At 42.1% G+C, this 19,921-nt stretch overlaps 2 protein-coding genes across 3 annotated transcripts in view; both read right to left on the bottom strand.

Annotated features, from left to right (window-relative positions):
• LOC120825486 (uncharacterized) overlaps positions 1–19,921 on the bottom strand; it is a 185,842-nt gene that overhangs the window by 62,154 nt on the left and 103,767 nt on the right. The window lies entirely within an intron of this gene.
• The window catches only part of LOC120825634 (dolichyl-diphosphooligosaccharide--protein glycosyltransferase subunit TUSC3), a 44,311-nt gene that overhangs the window by 785 nt on the left and 23,605 nt on the right, over positions 1–19,921 (bottom strand). Inside the window, exons 5-9 of the mRNA XM_040187354.2 lie at positions 17,630–17,770; positions 17,312–17,401; positions 6,993–7,056; positions 4,696–4,770; positions 638–728 (exon numbers count right to left, since the gene is read on the bottom strand). Coding sequence (XP_040043288.1) covers positions 638–728; positions 4,696–4,770; positions 6,993–7,056; positions 17,312–17,401; positions 17,630–17,770 — 461 coding nt within the window. The remainder of the gene's footprint in view (positions 1–637; positions 729–4,695; positions 4,771–6,992; positions 7,057–17,311; positions 17,402–17,629; positions 17,771–19,921) is intronic.

The raw sequence follows: 19,921 nt of genomic DNA, 5'->3' as shown, positions 1-19,921 counted from the left end.
CACCAATCACGTTCCAGATCCACAGGTGAGTTTCGCTGCAACATCTGCTCCAGCTGGGATGAATTGGACACAGACTGGGAGGACACGCAGAGGGTTTTCTGTCACACATTAAATCGGTTTTATGTAGTGGCGACCTTTAGCTCTAAGTGGGACCAAATTGCTGCTGTTCTAGCTCACTAAGCTGAAGGGCTCTAGTGTCCAAACACATTCACTGTACCTACAGCAAAAACAAGCCATGACAGTCCCGTGAATCCCAGTCATCAGGTTAAGGACCAGCAATGTGTGTGAATGCATTGGGTCCATTGAGTGTACTGCTACAAAATCAGGGTGTAAATTCCTGCTGAAGGTTGAGCTGGCAGACTGAGCTTCAGAGAAAGAACCTTGGCGCCGTGGGTTGTACATTTTGAAGGGAGTGTTTCCAATCGAACAGCTGTCTTATGGGATCAATGAAATAATGGGAATGGATGGATCCTGTGCTGGCCTGGATTTTATCACTGTGTCTGCAATAACTTTGTAGCGATTTTATGTCAACTTCAGGGATTTTAAGATTCATTGTATATTGTGTTTGAATAACTGTTGAGTAAGTTGGATGAATCTTGTGTTAGTATCTGCACAGTGATACAGTTGCTATAGTTACCTGTAGGGGTATCCATGGTACTTGGACCGGAAAATGGAGAGCAGGAAGCTGAAGAAAAACACCACCAGGCCAAGGCCAACCAGGCAGATGACTGGGAAGAGACACACACACACACACACACACACACACAATGTCTTTCAGTTAGGAAACAATACCCAAAGAATGTGTGACATGGTCCATAAAACATTTATAACATACAAGTTGTTACTTTTGATGCTTTTGAGTTTCCATAATTTCCAACTTTTTGAAAATACCCTGAAGGGTGCATAATCATTACACAATGACCCGGGAAAAGGTTGGATTCCTGGCTGAAGGGAAACATTTAAATCATTTCATGCACTTTATAAGTGACTGTCTGTTTGATCTGTTTAAATTGAATATGCTTGCAGGGTTTATACATCACACACACACACACACGCACACGCACACACACATGCACGCACACGCACACGCACACGCACACACACACACACACACACGTAAACACTAACACAGACCTACATTCACACAATGACAAAATGAACATTTGACATCAGCTATAATGCTGATAGAAAGGACCTCTGGCTCTTAACCATGGCAAAACATGCAAATATTTAATTTATTTAAATAATCCACTACATGCATGCATGTGCAAATGCATCCATCAACCCTGCTGTGCTGCAGGAAATTGTGTTTACAATCACCTTATTTCCTCAGTGGCTATTCTAAAGGGAAACATACATAAGCATGATCTTTAATCTTCAGGGGAATTGTGAGTGTCTGCGTGTTTGAGTGTGTGTTTGAGTGTGTGCACACACGCCCTCATGTAGCAGCTAATCCCCGAGAGGGACTGTGTTAAATTAAACTGTCACCAGTGTCTGATACTGTTAATCAGGGATTAGGATGAGGGCCTCTCCTGGAGACTAAATAGTGAGATATGTGCTTGTTCTCGCAGCGTGTGTGTGTGTGTGTGTGTGTGTGTGTGTGTGTGCGTGCGTGAGAACAGATGATTCTGCTTAAAGTTGATTCTCAGTTTAAAGGAGCGTCTGTGCTTGTAAGACTACATTTGCCGTCTTTGATCAGAGTCAAATCCCACATGACTGTTTTACTTTCTTTCTCTCACTTCTTACACAACGTATACATTTACAATTCACACACACAAACCCACATAATCGCAAACCTCAGCGGCCGTATTGTGCTGTTTGTTTGTCTGCGAGACGGTCAGCAATTGATATTGATATACATTCAAGTTCCAATTCATCTACAGCCGGCGCACACACACTTACAAACGGCACTATCCAGGAGGCCTCAGCAATCAGCGCATGAGTGCACGCTTCCTTCTCTGTCTGTTCTTGTGAGGATCAAAGGCCATCAGCCAAGCGGGTAAATAGTTAAAAATCATTTTTTTCCCTTTGAATTACATTTCTAGGGGGTAGAGGGCTGACCTGGGGCTAAAGAGGGGTTACACCGATGGCTTATTCAAGTAAACATCCTGACAAGTGTTGTGTGAGAAACCTGGTGTGTGCACGTGTGTGCATAGGCCAAGTCGCTTAAACGAGAGCAGTGCGTGCTCACGGAGAGCCGACACATCGACACACCTGCCTCCAAGGACGTGAGCGACGGAACAGGGGTGTATCTTCATTAGCTGGAGCGGGGTGTATTTCCCACAGCTCATCAGTTATGACTGAGAGGTATCTTAGTATGCTTCCGTGGATAATGACACTCAGACACACACACGCGCACTAAGCATGCTAATGAAAGTAATTTATGACCTTGGCGAAATGACAAGTTGTTTAAGCTGAGTGATTTCCCTCAGTGGCGAAGGTGGCAATCCGTCTTTCGACTGTATGATTCGGATCAATTCAAATCATGAAATATCGGCACGGCAGGGATAAATGTACTTTTCCTCGGCACCGGGGAGCCAATAAACATAATAGGTTAAGCCTACCTTATTAGAAGGACAAATATGAATAGATATTAGGACGCTAAATAGTTCTTTAGGTCCTTCTTTGTTTGTTGACTCTGCCTCTGGATGCGACCACCCACAATGATTTCACCATTGTTACGGCAAACTGCGACAGAGGAGCCAGCGGCCTCTAATGTTTGGATTATGAACGGCCACACTGCATAATTACAAGTAAACCACAGCTTGAAGACTCATCTTTTTGGTAACATGTTTATTTAGTATTTCCAAACAGAGAAACAAGCGTGCTATTATCACACAGCCTGTGAGGCACATCGACCCCCCCCCCCCCCCTCCGCTAGAGATCACCGTATTCAAATAAAATAATTATTTGAATAGAAATGTACTGTTTAGCCAAGCAGAATTTTATTTTTTAATTATTATGCAGCGGCATATTATACATTATACTTCCATTGCTCCTTCCCGTTCCGTGCTCCTTCTATTCGTTTTCCCCATCCTTGCATCCATCACAGCCCCCCATCCACTGACAGTACATAGGTAGTGATTTTGTGACTCCATTTACTAGTTCAGTGCTTGCTGAGAAGCCGAGTGTGCACTGTCATTTCTTGGACAGATGCCCATGGGAGCAGCAGATAGCTTCCTGTAGCTGCCATCAGCAGTATGGCGGCTACTGTATATGTGAGGGATTTAACGCCCACGTCCAGTGATTAAACCACAATTCAACTCTAATCTTCTCTGTTACTGACAGACGACTATTCGCTGTACCGCTTCATAATGCACTTATTTCGTTTATGTGTCCATTTATGTGCTTGTGCCATTGACAGCGTTGTGTGGGATTGTGGCAAATGTGATTTGCAGCCTCACACAGGTGACAATTATGCAAGCACGTCTGCATGTGTGTCCACGTGTCCAGGTATCTGTTCTTTTGTTTGGTTTTTCGGCCTGATACTGAGAAACAAGTCTTGAGGTTGTTATGAAGTAATTTTTAATTGCCATGCTTTAACATCTCAAGGAGAATTCTTGGTTAAAGTAGAACAAAAAGTTGATGATCTTGCCTACAGATTTGTGAGTGTGTGTGTGTGTGTGCGCAAAATGCCCAAACCTGTACTAATACTGTAGTTGTGTATTCGGAGGCAGACTTATTTTTATAACAGCTCAAGCTAATTGACAGTTATGCAAATACACTTCATACTAATGAAGTTACTGCCATTATGGTTTGTGTACATGTAAATGAGTGTGTGTGAGAATATGTGTGCAATGTAATTTTCCAGTAATCAGGAATGGAAAGAAATAACTGATTATGAGGTTGCGAGTGAGTGTGAGTCCAATCACAAAGGGGAGAAAATCCTCTCAGCATTCACTGTAAGTTTACCGGACAAGATACTGAGAGGTAGGTACTACGTTATTACATTTTTTATCATGGTATGCTGCTTCTGGAGCAGAAGCCAAAAACGGCCTCAGAGTGGAACAGGTTACCCCGTTAAAGAGCAAGCTGATGTTTCTCTACCAGACAAACGTGTCAGAAACTTGCCATGCTTGATGACAGTAAATTGCATGAGGACATCTGCAAACCAATTTTCACATTTAGTGGAAGCAGCACCTACTGGAGACCATCAAGGAAATTGATGGTTTTGAAATGTATTCTGCACTTTGACTGAAGAAGGCTTCTGTTATTCTTATTTCTGTCAGTGAAAATACAAAATATGCCTTTCAGCCTTTGGTGAAAGGCATATTTTAGTGGTGCCATACATTTTGAATTTAATACTATTTGAATTAAAATATATTCCTTTTGAGTGGATTCTACATAAATTCCATAATTTTACATTATTCATTAAAAACAGCAGTCATAAGAAGAACAAAAGATTAATCATGATCTATTTATTTTTGACAATAAGACAATATATAGACTAAGAATTAATGCTTTACAGAATGTGTGATTATTCTACATAGAAGCCAACCATTCAAACACCAGTGGTGTGCAAGGATAATTCACCTACCTGTTAGTTATAAGGTGGCAATAACGTCAATGACACAATGACACACACACACACACACACACACCCACACACACACATACACACACACACACACACACACACACACTGCTGAGAATTGCTTCACTCACAACATAAGCAAAGTAAAAAAAAGTACTCACTTCTCCTCTTGCCAACATCTCCCTTGGAGGTGGCAGCCTCATTTAGCAGCACCATCCCCATGGTGATTGCAGCATCTGGGACAAGGTTGTCAAGGAAACAGCTCACTTGCATAGCGGAGTGGGAGAAGCTGGAAGTAGACACTGACCCAGGGACAAGTGCTGGACATACATATGCACTTAGAGATACTAGTTTATGTGCACCATGATGTTTTGGAGAGTTAATTAAACGACAAATCAACTCTTCCAACATATCACGGTAAACATGCCAGACGCTTGGCCCTTAGTGTCCATGTAGAGAACTTGGTTTAGACTGCTGACGTGGGACTGAAAGCCCACTGGGACATTTCATCGTACCATACATACACTCGCAGTATTCGGCTATTGTTTAAACTATAGGAACATTTTGTGACATAAACCGTGATGAAAACCCGATGAATTCAGACTTTTTGCAAACATTTCTTTTCTTACAGAAGCGAACGGTTATCAACTCAACACCTTTCTCTACAATCACTGCAAAGCGCAGCCTCAGGTGGCTCATAACTACGGGTTCCTCTCTTTAGCGTGCGCTGCATAGCGATCACGACTGAAGGAAACCTGAAGAGAGCACAAACAACAAACAAAGGCTGCCACATGTGGAGAAAAAAGAAACAAACTCAGGCTACGGATTATATGTGAAAGACATGATGTGCTGCTGTGGCACAAACACAAGAGATGTTTCCCCACACGCAAGTGAACCGTGGAAGGAAGTCTGCTGCAGTGTAAATTTATGACATTAAGTGGGTACTTATGTATGGAGTCATTTTGGAGCAAGTTATTTTAGTTCTGCCTTCTGTATTTATTTTATCTGTCGTGATGCAACCCAATCACTCTGGGAAATATTCACACCACATCACGAGAGGCTGCTTGATATTAAAGTCACACTGGAATATTCATGATTGCTTGTGTGCACATGACCAAAACAAAAACATTTAAAAGCTTTGATACTAGTTTTCATTATTACCAAAATTCCAACAAACTGCTTCCATTCCACTTCATTGAAACTAATCGGCGTTAGAGACATAATCAAAATAGCAAATTAGCACAAATAAAAAAGGACGTGTATGTAATTATGTCCTAGTTTGTCAACAACAAATGACACCAATGCTAAGAAATCATTTTGGGTTTTTTCTGCTTTAAAGCTAAAATTGATGTTCTGTTGATACATTTGTTCAAATCAAACAGCTTACTTTGAGACATTAACAACCTAATAGGTTTCATCAGGTGACGTTGCTCCTGCCCTCTAACTTTATAATATCCATAAATAATATGTTGCCATGTGAGCTGGTGAGTCAGTCATTTTCCCAGACTACAAACATGTCATTTGACGTTATCGTTGTTGGAGTTTGAATCCTCCCACTGTGAACACACTTAAATGAAAGTAGTACTGTGACTATACGGCAAGAGGCTGATGGGGGACGTTCCTCAGTGTCTCCACCTAATCAGTACCTTGGTTTTCTTACGGCAGACAGCTCAGCCTAAACTGTCCCATCCGATTATTGTGAAACATCCATTAGATCATTTCAATGAGGGGGGTCTTATGTTAGCAATACTCAAGTGTCCATGTCAGAATGAGAGAAATACATTTATCTGCTTCTATTCCATCCTAAAATGACAAACATATGCAACTTTGAGTGGTGCTTGATAATGTGTTTTTGTGTATATTTCTATTTATAAGGATTATACAGCGTTACATCCATGGGGAAACTGCATCTATGAGAGTCATAAAATCTGTTTAAACAACCTGCACAGACAACAAGCGGGCGGCGTGTTAGCGCTACAGCAGGTGTGAATGTGTGTTTCGCTTAGATGTTATCAGATGGGCAAAAAATAAATAAAAATAAACTGTGTTGGCGTGGACAAACAAATACTGCTGTGGAGCAGGTGCGACCTTGGACCTGCTATTTCCCCACGGGGACCAACACGGCGTCCAGGAATGAACGATATCATTACCCACACAGATACAAAAGCAGCAGTGCAAGAACGCACAGGTACACAAGCAGACAGGGAAGAAGACAAACAGAGAACGAAAACATTCATCCCGCACACACACACACACACACACACACACACACACACACGCACACACACACACAAAAGAGGACAATCTCCGGTATTTGTGGGGTACGTTTGTTCAGTCCAGCAGGCAGTCTCCCTATAGGGAACGCACACGGATGCACAAAGCAATCGTAGACACAGATTTCAGACACATATCAGGTGGCCTCCTCGCTGTTTCCGGCAAGGCGTTTGTGAAAGGATACTCAGAAGAAGGATGATGTGAGACTCAGCCACGAACTGAGCCTGACTGCTGCCATGAATGTAACTCTGGGGAGGAGAGAAAGAAGGGAAAGAGAGACAGACATATTGGATTAACGGTGTTCACTTCAACAGAAAAAAAGGTCACACTAGGTTACACCCTTTGTGAAACAATCCAATAAGGAAATGTAGAGTCGAGTTAGGCACGGTGGCCAACGGTACTGTGCCGTATAGGTATGTAGGAAACAGTGAGGAGGGAAAGGATTTGGAAAATGTTCAATAAAAAAAGGTTGTGACCTTTTCTGAAACACCACTTGCTTGAACACAAATTACGGAAATAGCAACCTGCGCTTCTAGTGACTCATGAACCCGGCTTAAAACATTGGCCTGTCTGGACTCGGTTGTAGCTAAAACAACGTTCAGTTCCTGCGATCTTTTGCTTTATCGCTTACTAAAGATCCAGAGCAATTCTTTTATGTGTAAGTGTGTGTGCGAGTGTGTTTGTGGGAGTGTGAGTTTTTATGTTTGACGGAGCCACACATGGTTTTCCCAAATATTCCAACACGTCACTCATGTTGGGACGTGCACGTCGCTGTGAGAGTGCTTGCTGTCATCAAGACTTTCCCTCTGTAGTGCGCAGGTGAGGTAGAGGCGCCTCCAACAGCATTGCGGATTCAAAGTCAGGCAAAAGAGACCCCCGCTTTGTTACGGAATGATTTACAGCGTGAAACTCAACTCACACAGATGTCTGTTCATATGCAGGCGTTAAGTAATATGAGCCAAACTGAGAGTTGACCCCAAAGAAACAAAGAGTGGAGGAGAGTGCTGTGCTGCGCAGGGGGTTAACCATTATGTTATGTCTGTGAAGGGAAATGGGCCACATTTCAGGAAGAAGAAAAGGAAATGACTTGCTCATTGACAGAAACTCCATAATTTTTATTTTTTATGTCCTTCAAAGTCTTTTCAGACCAAGATCCAAAATGTGCAGCTAGATTTACCACCTCTATCACTGTGTATCCAACATATAGTATTTCACAGTGCTTGTTTTCATTCCTCCCTACGCCTCCTATTCACTACTTCATAACTCTTTCTGTTAATTGTATTAACATTTAAAAGCAGGGGTGGTTGTCACTGTCGGTCTGCGAGTCATCATCACCTTATGGTTAATGGCTTTTTGGAAAGGGAGTTCATTTCAGTCACTCCGCACTTCTTTTGAGAGTTGAAACTTGGAAAAGATTCAAATTAGAATTTAGCATTCAGTTATGCTTCTGGGCCGGGATTTAGTCTTCCTAAATCTTTCCATTAACCCTTGATATTTGACTGCGACAATGCATTTGAATGTAAACACAATCCGACCAGCCAAACCAGTCTAACACGTCCAGTTGAGTTGTCAATTTGCCGTGTGTAGATCTGTGCTGCAGTCAGCACCCAAAGTCTCACACGCACACACACACACACACACACACACACACACACACACATCGGCTAAAGCTCAAACCCTGCTCCAGCAAGCTTCTGTGATAAGACGTCAGAGGCCCAATTTAAATGGCATCTGTTTGTGTGTGATGGGCGTAAAAGTAGAGCGACAGACAAAGCAGGACGGGGTGGAAGTCTTGTGGAAATGAGATAAATAGGAGGGCGAGAGGAAGGAAGTCTTTCGGTGTGTCTCGCATTGTTGAATCCCAGCAGAATGTTAGCGTCTAGGCTTACGGGCACATCTAGGGCCTGTTTTTCCACTTCACTGCCCCGGTGTTCATTTCTTCCCCTATCAGACAGGACTAAGGATGGAAAGATGAATAGAAGATGACAAAGGAGGCGGGGTAAAGGGTGGACGGCTTATTCTTGCTTCAGTGGAGATAAACAGAGAATTTTTGCACTTGAAAGCAGACGTGAAGATGACAAAGACCCGGCGCTGAAACCGATGCCTTTGTCTTCAACACAAAACTGTTGCTTTGCATTATGGGGAGTTTGAATCGTTATCAGCATGCTTTCATTGTTGACTGACAAACTAAGGCTCCTGTAGTGACACCGTGAAAAAAAGAGTTTGTTTCGGTTGCGTTGGACTTTTCCGAAGTTGGTCAGAGAGATTTTTGCATTCGTCAGCACAACATGAAAAACTGCCCGTGTTGCTTCAATATATCACTGAGGTGAACACTCCGAGTCCAACCATGTGAACCGATAGCCAAAAAAATGGATATGAACCACTTTTTAGTTCACATCATCACTGCTGATCAGATTCAGCTCCCTTATGTCACATTTATCCAACCGACGTCTGCTATGTGTACGCGTCCAGACCCATGAACTTCAAATCACAGCATGAGGAGATATGTTACATTTTGTTTGATGTTACTGACACACGCATTTGATCATCTTGGGGGCAGATTTCCGCCGGGTGGAACATGTCCAATGTAATTGACTACAGCACGCGGCGGTTTTGTTTCCAGGGTCAACGCACACCAGAGGTAAACAAAGTTGCGTTCAAATATTTTTTCACATTGATCTCGGTCACAATAATCGCGTAGATTAACCCGTTCATTTTGACAGCCCTAGTTTTTATTAGGACCATTCGCACTGACAATTCCATTTTCTAATGCTGAATTTATTATACTACTGGATTAAAAAGTCTTGAAACAAGAAACTTGTCTTGTTTAACACGGGCAATCTTTTGCTGTGTCATCCGCATTTAAATCCACCCATGAGTAAATGATTTAGTAGTGCAGAGGCTACTCTGCTGCAGGCAAAAATCCTGCATTAAAAAGATACTTTAGTATGAATACCAAAGTATTACCGTCAAAAGGACCAACCACTAAAAGTACCGAATTACAAGCAAATACTTTGTGCTTCAGAATCCAAAGGTGGAAGTTGTTTTTTCATTACTAGAATCGAACAAACAAAACTATTTTACAAGACGCTGCTTTCTACATGTTATACAAACAGGAACTGCAGAGAGAGCGTGTGAGCACCCGCCGTGCTGGGGGCATGAAAGATTCCTCAACCCATGGCCAGGCACTTCCAATTAATCTGATGGATTAGAATGCAGGAGCTCCATTCATTAGTGTGCACTGCGGAGTGTGTGTGTGTGTGTGTGTCTATGTAGCGCTAGAGACTACTTAGGGAGAATCTGTCTATGTGAAAAGGTGCGTGCTCATAAGAAAGTTGTTAGACATCACGGCGTTCTGGAAGTAAAAAAAAGCAGCCACAGCTCGTAAAGCCAACGTGGAGAAGAATGGAAGCCAACGGCATCGTCGCACCTCGTGACTCTCACTCTGATGGCAAGTCAGTCACTCTATTGCAGGTGCAAATGAAAGGAAGAGCCAGTCAGCAGCGACAGCTACACAGAGAGAGCTGTGGGTTAAATCTACCACTGCAGGGCGGAAACACATTGAATACACCAATGCACATCTAACAGCATCCTCCCGATAAAAAAAAAAAAAAAACGCTAACCCTATCTCGCATCTTTAATTGAATTGCAAGAGAGATCTTTTTCAATTTAGTAGTCCGTAGGGACCTATGGCCTTGTACTGCGTAATACCAAAGTGGTTGATGTATTCCTTACTTACTGACGTTGCCATTGGGCAGAATGCTTCCTCAGTCCCAAGCAAAAGTATGTTGTCTGTCTTTTGAACTTTCACCACTATTGTGTCCCTGTTTTTAATGTAGTTTTAACATACAGCATCCTCTCATATACTTATTTCTTACCTTTTTTAACTAAGGCTCATCTTCATGAATTCAGGCAAATTCATGCTGTGGTGCTGTCTGTTTCCTACCACTCCACTTAATCTGATGGATTAGTGTTTTAAAGAGGCCCATGTCTTTGAATGAGAATTAAAACACCAAGTCTATTGTCTATAAAAAAACAAAAGAAAATGAAGGTCCGATGAACCGAAGGACAACCAAAGTGTTGTTTTCATTCATTTGTAAGTGTGCAGGTATTTATTCTGTAGAATAGAATTCTGCATAACCTTAAGGTACGTTCAAGGCAATAATGGAAATAGTTAGTATTCTATTCTCCTTTTTATTCAACACACCCTTGGGAAGAATACATAGAATGCACTGAATAACTTATAAATCTATCAAAATGCAAAATCACTCCTGAGATTATTTCTCCAGAGGGCGTCAAGAAAGTAAATGGTAAAAGGTTAGCTCAATCAAAAATCTAAATATCAACGTTACAACTAAAATATCCCCAGACCTTTATACCAAAAACGTGCCCTCAGGATAATTGACTACTGTATTTGTTTCACCAGTATGCCCCAAGTTGAAGAACTCTGAAAAAATAAGTGCTTATATCCTTTCCAATACAAGAAGAAATATGTGAACTGCACGGTTTGTGTGTTTGTGTTCATACACACATTTGAATACATTGACATTAAAAAGCCTTGTTTATATAAGACCTGCATGAAACAGCCCATTCGTCACTTTGAAGCGAATTAAGTGTCCGCACCAACGCAGGCGTGTGATATGCATTTACATATACACGTGCACCGAGAGGAAGGCCACGGGCAGCTGACATACTTATTACTGTACTAAAATGACGTTAAGAACGGGCTTCTACAAGTGGCCGTCGGAAAACAGTAAAGATGTAATAGTTGGGATTAATTGGCACGTTATGTTGAGGCTGATGAGGCCCAGTATTGGAGCAATGACCATACCTTGTCCCTCCGGCGCTTCTGTTCACTTGACCATTCTCTCTCTAGAACCAAACTGCTGTAATGCTAGCTGTTAATAGATGTGGGGCAGATAACCTTTAGAAATAGCTGTATTCATCCTTTTTCATTCTGTATCATGCACAAGTGTGTGTGTGGATGTGTGTTTTGTTTGGTAAAGGTCAGGAGGCACTTCGACAGGAAAAGGGATAAATGAAAAGTCAACAAAGCAGAAAGAACAGAGGAGAAAGAGTAAGTAAGAGAGAGGATGAGAGATGGAGTAGAGACATGAGATTCATTTCTACAAGGGACAGGTGGGACCGCATGTGTTGGTCAAAATGATCCAGGAATTGAACCTCGCGCAAGGTACTCTGGGCAAGAGTGCAGCATAAATACCTTCAACAGAGAACGAGATCAAGATTGCGAAAGCGAAAAGCGAGTGAGAGGATGCATGTTTGCAGGTTGATGCAGCGAGACTGAGTCAGACCTGAAACCGCACAACAGGACGACGTTGTGAGGTAACAGAAAATGTGGGAAAAATGAGCTGTAGATAATTAAAGAGTGGACAAAAACGCAATTCATTATTTATGATTGATGGTTGGTATTCTATATTAGAATGTACATATCTCTCTGTGGAAAGAGAACCAAGCAGCAGCACAGCAATGATTAAATGTCTAAGCAGACTTGAGAGCATATCGGGGGGGTGATTCATCCGCTACTGCAAAGGGAATGTGGGCAGGTTCACTGAACCCTTCATTTGAACAAATATGGTAAGTCTATTTTAAGAATGCAGGTGAAGCTTTAAAATCTCATTACAAACTCAATGTTTATGCAGTTTGCTTAGTCCATGGAGAGCCCAGTTTGATCACTCAGGAGTCAATTAAAACCATTTAAAACCTGCTTTCTATTCTTAAAAACAAATACAAAAGAACATTTCATTGGAACAGAAGTGGATTCGCTCTTGAGGGGAAAGTAAATCTTACCATAATTATACAAGCAACACACAAATTTATTAACAAATGAGAATACAGTCCCATACAAGCTGGTGCTTTAAACAAATCCATAACAACAACATGTCCTTTAGTCATAACATGGGTTGCAAAGGGTTGAGACATTTCAGGAAACTTTTCACGGGAAGTTAAGCAGGGTTTTTTTTTGCACAATTGTGTGATAGAAAAAGTAGAAATAGACATAACAAGCTTTACTGGGGTTTTATGCTGTTTCATTGAATTGTAAGCAGTGCTTTCAGCAGATGAAATTAAAGCGCTTCAGTCTGTGCAGGACTTAAGCGTGTACATGTTTCAGGAGCTAAACATCCATTTAGACAGCTGCAGCTGATTCTGCTGACCAGGAGAGTAACACCGGCTTCCCGTTTCTCAAATAATTCAAGTTAAATACTAGCGTTAGTTCTTAAAGTACGGGAATACACTCATGAGCTGCTGCTGTTCGGTCATGAATCGTCAAGGTCCACTTTGACTAAATATTTTGCGCAGTTTAGCCGTGGATAAGAGTCTTTGGAACCTTGTCTGGAGTAACAACTATTCTACGAAAGAGTAATGGTTTGTATACAGTTGTGAGACAGAGGCCTATAGCATGTATACGTCCTTTAGGGGCGTTTTTAGGAGTTCTTTGGTGACAAAGAGAACCCTGGCAAAGGTGAACACACACTGGAAATCCGCTCGACTTCCCCATGGCTGTTAACAACATCTTTTGAGATAAAAAAAAAACAACAAGGTTGCGCATCACATCAAAAGTTCGTACAACATAGTGTTACAAAGCTGATTCTCCGCTCCATCCATGTAGTTGCTTCATTGCAATTTGACACAATGATTTTGGGAAAGTCGTTGCGGGCACCAACTTTTCTTTTTCTCCCACTTGTCAACAATAAAGTCAATAAATAGTCTGAACATGTCGTCCCATTAGTGACACTAGAGAACTAGCTGGCAGAGCCAACGGTCTGCAGGTCCAGGGCATACTTGGTAATGCATGGAATATACATAGTGCACTTAAGTTATACTTGTAACGCCACTCATCTATAGCAAATTGTAAATTAGCTTATTTGAGGAAATTGCACTTTCTTGTTTCTTGCTCTTCTGAGTTTGTACCCTAAGGTTGAATGCACTTATTGTAAGTCGCTTTGGATAAAAGCATCAGCTAATGTGATGCATTACATGTAATGTAATGAATACATAAAACATGGTTAGACCATTTTTAATCAGTTTCCTGATAATAACAATGGTTCCCACCATGTCACGTGAGGCTGTGTGTTTGTGGAGAGATGGAAAGGTCAATATCGACAGCCTGAAGGACCATTAATGTCTCTTCAGTAAACTGTTCGATTCCTTCAATATGGCCTCAAAACACCTGGATGAAAACACACTCGATCAAATACACACACACACACACACTCACAGGTTCACGTAAAGCCAACTAATAGAAAACAGCACTCAGCCTGATCCGCATCAAACACACAGCGGCCCACAGATGCCCTCTGCAAGCCAAAAGTCAAATATTTGCAAAGCGCAAATGAATGCTGTTTTTTGTTTTCTTTTTTAATATGAAAGATTAGCAATAATGTAGAGAGGGATCCTGCCGTAAGCCAAACGCCATCAACCAATTTAATAAAATCAGCTGGAGATGCAATAACGCCATCAGCCAATAGTGTAACTATAAGAACTATATACTTTTAGGCTAAGACCGGTCCTTTAGATTACTATTTGTCCAAAACAATAATAAAGTGAAACTTTAATCATGAAAACCTCCTTCCATTTACTTTCCTCCTCTCCCTTCTCAAAAGCCTTTCAGTTGTGTGTGTGACCATTTGTTTGTAGAAGGTTGAGTGTGTTTGTCATTGGTACGGGTTTGGCATGTAAGTACTGTGTAAGCACAACTGTATCTATGTGTCCCATTTTCTGTGTGTGGAAGTCTCTCAGCCAAAATGGACCAGCAGTATTTTCTTGCACAGGGAGATGCTCCCTACAACTTAATCTGCTTCGTCTTGCCATTCATCAGTTGACAAATCCTTTCAATATAGTCTACCTGGCCTCGCTCGCTCATCGTTTTAGAGGAATTACAACGTCTGGGGAGAGATGGCGGGATGGGAGGAGAGTGGCAGATTAGAGAGCGAGGCGAGGTGAAGTAAGGCAGAGCGAGGATGGAAGTAGAACAGCACAGATACGGCTCGTATGATTCAATATGATCCGCCCGGTTCAAGTGATTCACTGTTGGAGGACAGAGAGGGGGAATGAAAGGATTTAAAGCACAGGAGGGAGGAGGGAGGAGGAAGAGGTGTGGAGGTAGTGCGCGAGGGAGCACACAAGACACAGTCAACGGCCATTTACACAACATCTAAAGAGGCCATCAGCGCAGGCAATTTGGTTGAGTGGCTACAAAATAGCAATCTGGCCGGGTAAAATGAAGAAAATGTGGTTGGGTTTAAGCATGTAATTCACTGGGGTTATCAATGAGGCTTCAACTGCTGCAATGATGAAGGTTGGGCTATAAGGCCCAGACTGTAAGGCCTCGAAGGATGCATCTTAGGGAGCTTAACAGGAAGCAAGCGCGTAATAAAGCCAGCCTCAATGGGTATGCATATCATCATTTCCATCATAGGTCGGTACAGTCATTGGTGGTTATGTACAGAAGTACAATCTGCTGCAATCCAATACGTCGTCACATCTACCTTCACAAACTCATTATGTGCAGCTTTTGGTGCAATTTGTAGATACGTACGGATGCATTTAGTTGCATTAAACCGCACACGTGTGTCCAAGCATATGGGGCCGTACGTCTTGTCATCAATTGTAAAAAGTACGATTTTAAAATATGCACACATTTAAAAGATGATATGCTTCCGTCTCAGTTTATTATAATAGAAATGAAATATTATTGGCTTCTTCTTATCCATGGCCGAGTGTTCCAGTCGCCACCCTCCCCAGTTGTCATTGCTAATAGTAATCATGACACTAGTATTTCTCAGGGGTTATGGTTTCTGCAAAGCGTCTGGTGTTTATGAGAGAATGAGCCTGTACCTACACTTAAGTGGTGTATCTTTCTCTTTCATCAAACAAGTCAAAAGCGAGACATGTGAAGAGTTAAGTAAGTTCACCGCCACTATCCACAAGTGGCACTTCAACTCTTCTGTGGAAAGATTATACAGGTAGAAGATCTCCATCGCAGGTAATAACATCTTTTGAGATAAAAAAAAAAAAAAAAAAGGTTGTGCATTATATCAAACTTATACAACATAGTCCGGTGTTGAAAGTCGATGAAGCAGAGTTGTTTTTGAGTATAGTTTAAACAGACTATCCATTGCTTTAAGAAAGCTCCTTTGCTTTTCAACTATATCCCAAACTACTAACGTTTTGGGTAACTATGACCGTGCATACAATGGCCCCTCTGCCAGCTCTTCATCCTTTCTACTGCTAACTGGTATCATTTGTTTTCTGGCTGCTCACTGATGAATCTTTTATCATCACTGCTCACCTTTGCATTTGAATCGAATGCCTGTGGCTGTGGCTCCTCGCGGTTAGGGAATTCATTCTCCGTCTTTATCTAAAGTGCTGTTTCGACACTTCGCCGCGTCTAAAGCTTTAAAATGCGCTCTGATCCCTCTGATCAACTCATGAAAAGTCACCAAGAAGAGAGACCAGCAGCGTAGAAAAGTAGCTGACTGCAGTTCATTCTTATGAAGACTGTAACGTGTAATGAGGGTAGACAGAGGCGTGAAAGGGAGACGAAGAAGGGAGGGCACAGAGAAGAAGGGGAAGCAGTGCAAGGGAGAAAGAAATGGTGAACAGATTGAAGAAGGACATTTACCTTCAATGTGAAGAATGTGTGGTATTCTTTGTGCGCGATGCCTCTTGCATGCAAGTCTCTGTTTTAAATCATAATTTCTTTCTCCAACAACACCAGCGTCTCAGATTGTAGATGATTTTGCTGGCAGAGTAAACATGAGAGGAAAGGGGGGGTTGGGTCCATAGGATGAGGGTGTAACCTATTTATTGTCAAAACAGGCTGAAAAAAATGACAGAGCGCCCACCGAGCCTGACAGATATAGTGCCCTGTACATGGAAAAGGGGGGAGAGACCAATGGAAGGGGATGGGAGGAGGGAGAAGGGACAAGAGGCTGTTGTGAGGCTTCTTTTGTTCTTTTCTTTTGACTCGGTTGTGTGTCTGTGTTGTGCGGTCTCCAGGGAATACCAATCCTCTTCGGTCTCTGCATGAGCCGAGTCGCCTTCTCCTGCAGCCCGCGCATCACTCAGTGTGGACGGGTGTCGTTATGTGCGTGTGCCAATGCACACGTTGCGAATAAGACAGCATGATATTGGAGAGGCATAATCACGTTTCTCTTTTGGCAAAACTCCTCTCCTCTATCCCTCCAACACTTATCCCTCCCCCATCTCTCCATCCTCCCTCATCTTCTCTGTCTTTCTCATATTGTTATTTCAATTTCACACGCGAGTGAGCAGATCTAAATGACCAGCAGAAAGAAAGACAAACAGGCAAGAATAAAAGGACTTGGTGACTCACATACGTTGATATCAACACACAATGACCACTCCCAGCTGTCCATTAACAAATACACACTCACGGCAAGCAAAGGAGAAGAAAGGAGGACAAAAAAAGTAAAATTGAAGGTAAGAAGGACAATATGGATAGACGGATTGAAGACTTACCACTTGTCCATTCTGGGGATTTTTGTGGGCGTAGGGAGGACCTCTGATGTGATTCCACATCTGACCAGATGTCATCGCAAAAACGACACACTATCAGAGAGAGAGAGAGAGACAGAGAGAGAGAATTAAGGAAATGCTTTCAACATCCTCCTGATTTTTGGATGAAAATTCTATTAATGAGCCGAGATTCCTTCACTCATTTGGTTTCCGGAGCAGTTTGACTTGACTTACAGGACGTCTGTGACTAGTAAAGGTGGAGGCTTTTGGAAGAGCATGCTCAGTATTTAACGTGTGTGTGTGTGTGTGTGTGTGTCATACCAGTGCAGCCATAGCCCATCCAGTCTTGTTGTATATGAATTCCAAGTTGTTCCTCCTCAGATACAACAGACCTCCAACGAGGGACACCAGCAGAGCCAAAGCAATGGTGCCTGAATAATTAGGAGGGCGGAAGACACGGATCTGCAGGGATGCAGATGAGGATCACATCAATTTTACACATCTTTAATAACTGTATATGTCCAATTCTATGAATATACTTTGTTCCTGTGGCTCAATGATGGAATAAAAATGAGAAAATATTCCATTAGTCTTTGTATCTATTGATGCTGTCGGGGGATAATATATAGTAACACAAAACATGATATAATGACTTTAAAATACTTTTTTCAACTGTTTTAAAAATCAGAAACCATTGTGTAAAACTGGAATGTGTTTATTCAGTAATAAGAAGACAAAAAAGATTTAGAAAAAAACACACACAAATAAAATTTAAAAACTAAAACAACCATAGCTTTTGTTGTATTACTTTTTCTTCTCACTCTCGCTCCCCCTTGGTCTGCGTGTGGGGCCACAAAGCCAAACGGACAACCTGCTGTTTGCTATGAACAGATGTGAGGGGAAAATGTTCCAATACACTACACATGTGTGTCACCCACACCAATTGGGTCACCAATGAAAATGCCTCCACCATCTGCTGCTGAGTGTTATTGAATAAAAACTTCAAAAAGGCAGAACTTGGGAAGAAAATGTGAAAGAAAAGGAGATTTGGTGAAAGGTTCTGCCGCACACTGTACGAGTCAGCAGCCCAGCCTGACATTAGGAAATGCAAAATGTTGTGATCCACGACCCTGGCAGCCGCCAGCGTGCCTCAAAAAGCTGCGCGCAGCTAGAAGGAAACACTGTAAGAATCGTTTTTTGAAGGTTAATGCTCATTTCCATTGACCCTCAATTTAGAATGGAAATCTTATAATTCCCTAATAGGTCGCACATGTGAGCACGAAGTTCTCTAAAAGACTTTCTTTGGGCTTCCTCCATCACAGTCTATTGGATATCGGCCCTTTTGCCTTTGCGCTTCTGTTGTTATTTCATGTGGTCAAGTGCCTGACTGCTGGCCCTTTGTGTAAGTATTTGAATCCAGATCCATCCAGATCCATCAGCCGGATGTCAGCAGGATGCCTGAGCTCATTCTGATGGTCCTCAGCTGACAGGTTTTACGGTAAAGAAGAAATTGTGGCCTGACGCTCAAAGGTTACAGACAACTTGAGCCTCTAACGGCCTCCTGTGACACGCAGTGTTTCCGATGCCGCGGTCAGCATGGCATCCGCCCTCACACAGACTGAGGATTGGCTTTTTAAAAACAGTACTCCATAGATTTAGTGTTGCACGCCGCTGACATGCAGCAGCGCCACCCCCCCCTCGGCCGGTGAAGTGGCTTTGATGTTTAAACTCGGTGGAGATTCCTTTAAAGGGAAGCGTGACGGCTGACCATGAAACGGCGCTGCCGCCTACGCATCCCTGCCAAGACCACCTTAAAAAGGTGCATCTCAGTTCATTGGAGGAGAAAGGAGCCAAGCAACCCTGTGACAAAGACTTTATTCTTGTTCATCAAATCAGCAATAAACTATATATTTTTTAAATATTGATCCTTAAAGTCAGGGGAACTGTAACGCTACAATGATTTTCATGAGCACTGTATATATTTATGACAGATCAACGCCTCAAAATGCACAATTTCACAAGAAAACATAATAGACTTTTTCATATTTGTTGAATATTACAGCTTAACTAAGATTTCAGTTTGACAAAAGGTCCTGAATATAAATCTCGGTAAGTGGGAGTCAGCAGGTCGATGTGCGCCGGTGGAAACCCGGCAGATGTTTTGGTGATCGACTTGTTTGCACTACTTAAGCCGATATAATCAATTAGCAATATAGCGGTCGATAAAAGTAATGGAGCAACACAATGAATGTATGGGGACCGGTCAGTAAGACTGAACAATGATATATACAGACCCCAAAAGGCACACATATTAAGTCTCTCCTAGTCTCTACAATGGGTGCAAATGAATATGCATGACCACATACATCTAGCAATACACACATATTGATTATACACCTACACACAGCTCAACAGCAAACTAAGAAAACAGAGCAGAGAGAGATGGAGTCTCATTCTTAAGACCTGATGACACTTGGTGGCCTCTGCAGCGGGACACCTACAGGGCATCTATTGCAGCCACGGAGTAACTTCGTGGTTCACGTTGAACCTTGCTATTCTTTGGAAAACAATCTCACTGATATTTTTCACGTAAAAAATAGCTCAAAATAATAT

This window comes from Gasterosteus aculeatus, chromosome 9 (assembly GCF_964276395.1).
Source record: "Gasterosteus aculeatus chromosome 9, fGasAcu3.hap1.1, whole genome shotgun sequence".
NCBI lineage: Eukaryota > Metazoa > Chordata > Actinopteri > Perciformes > Gasterosteidae > Gasterosteus > Gasterosteus aculeatus.
The sequence above is the reverse complement of the archived record's forward strand: the minus strand, read 5'-3'. Positions and strand labels throughout refer to the sequence as shown.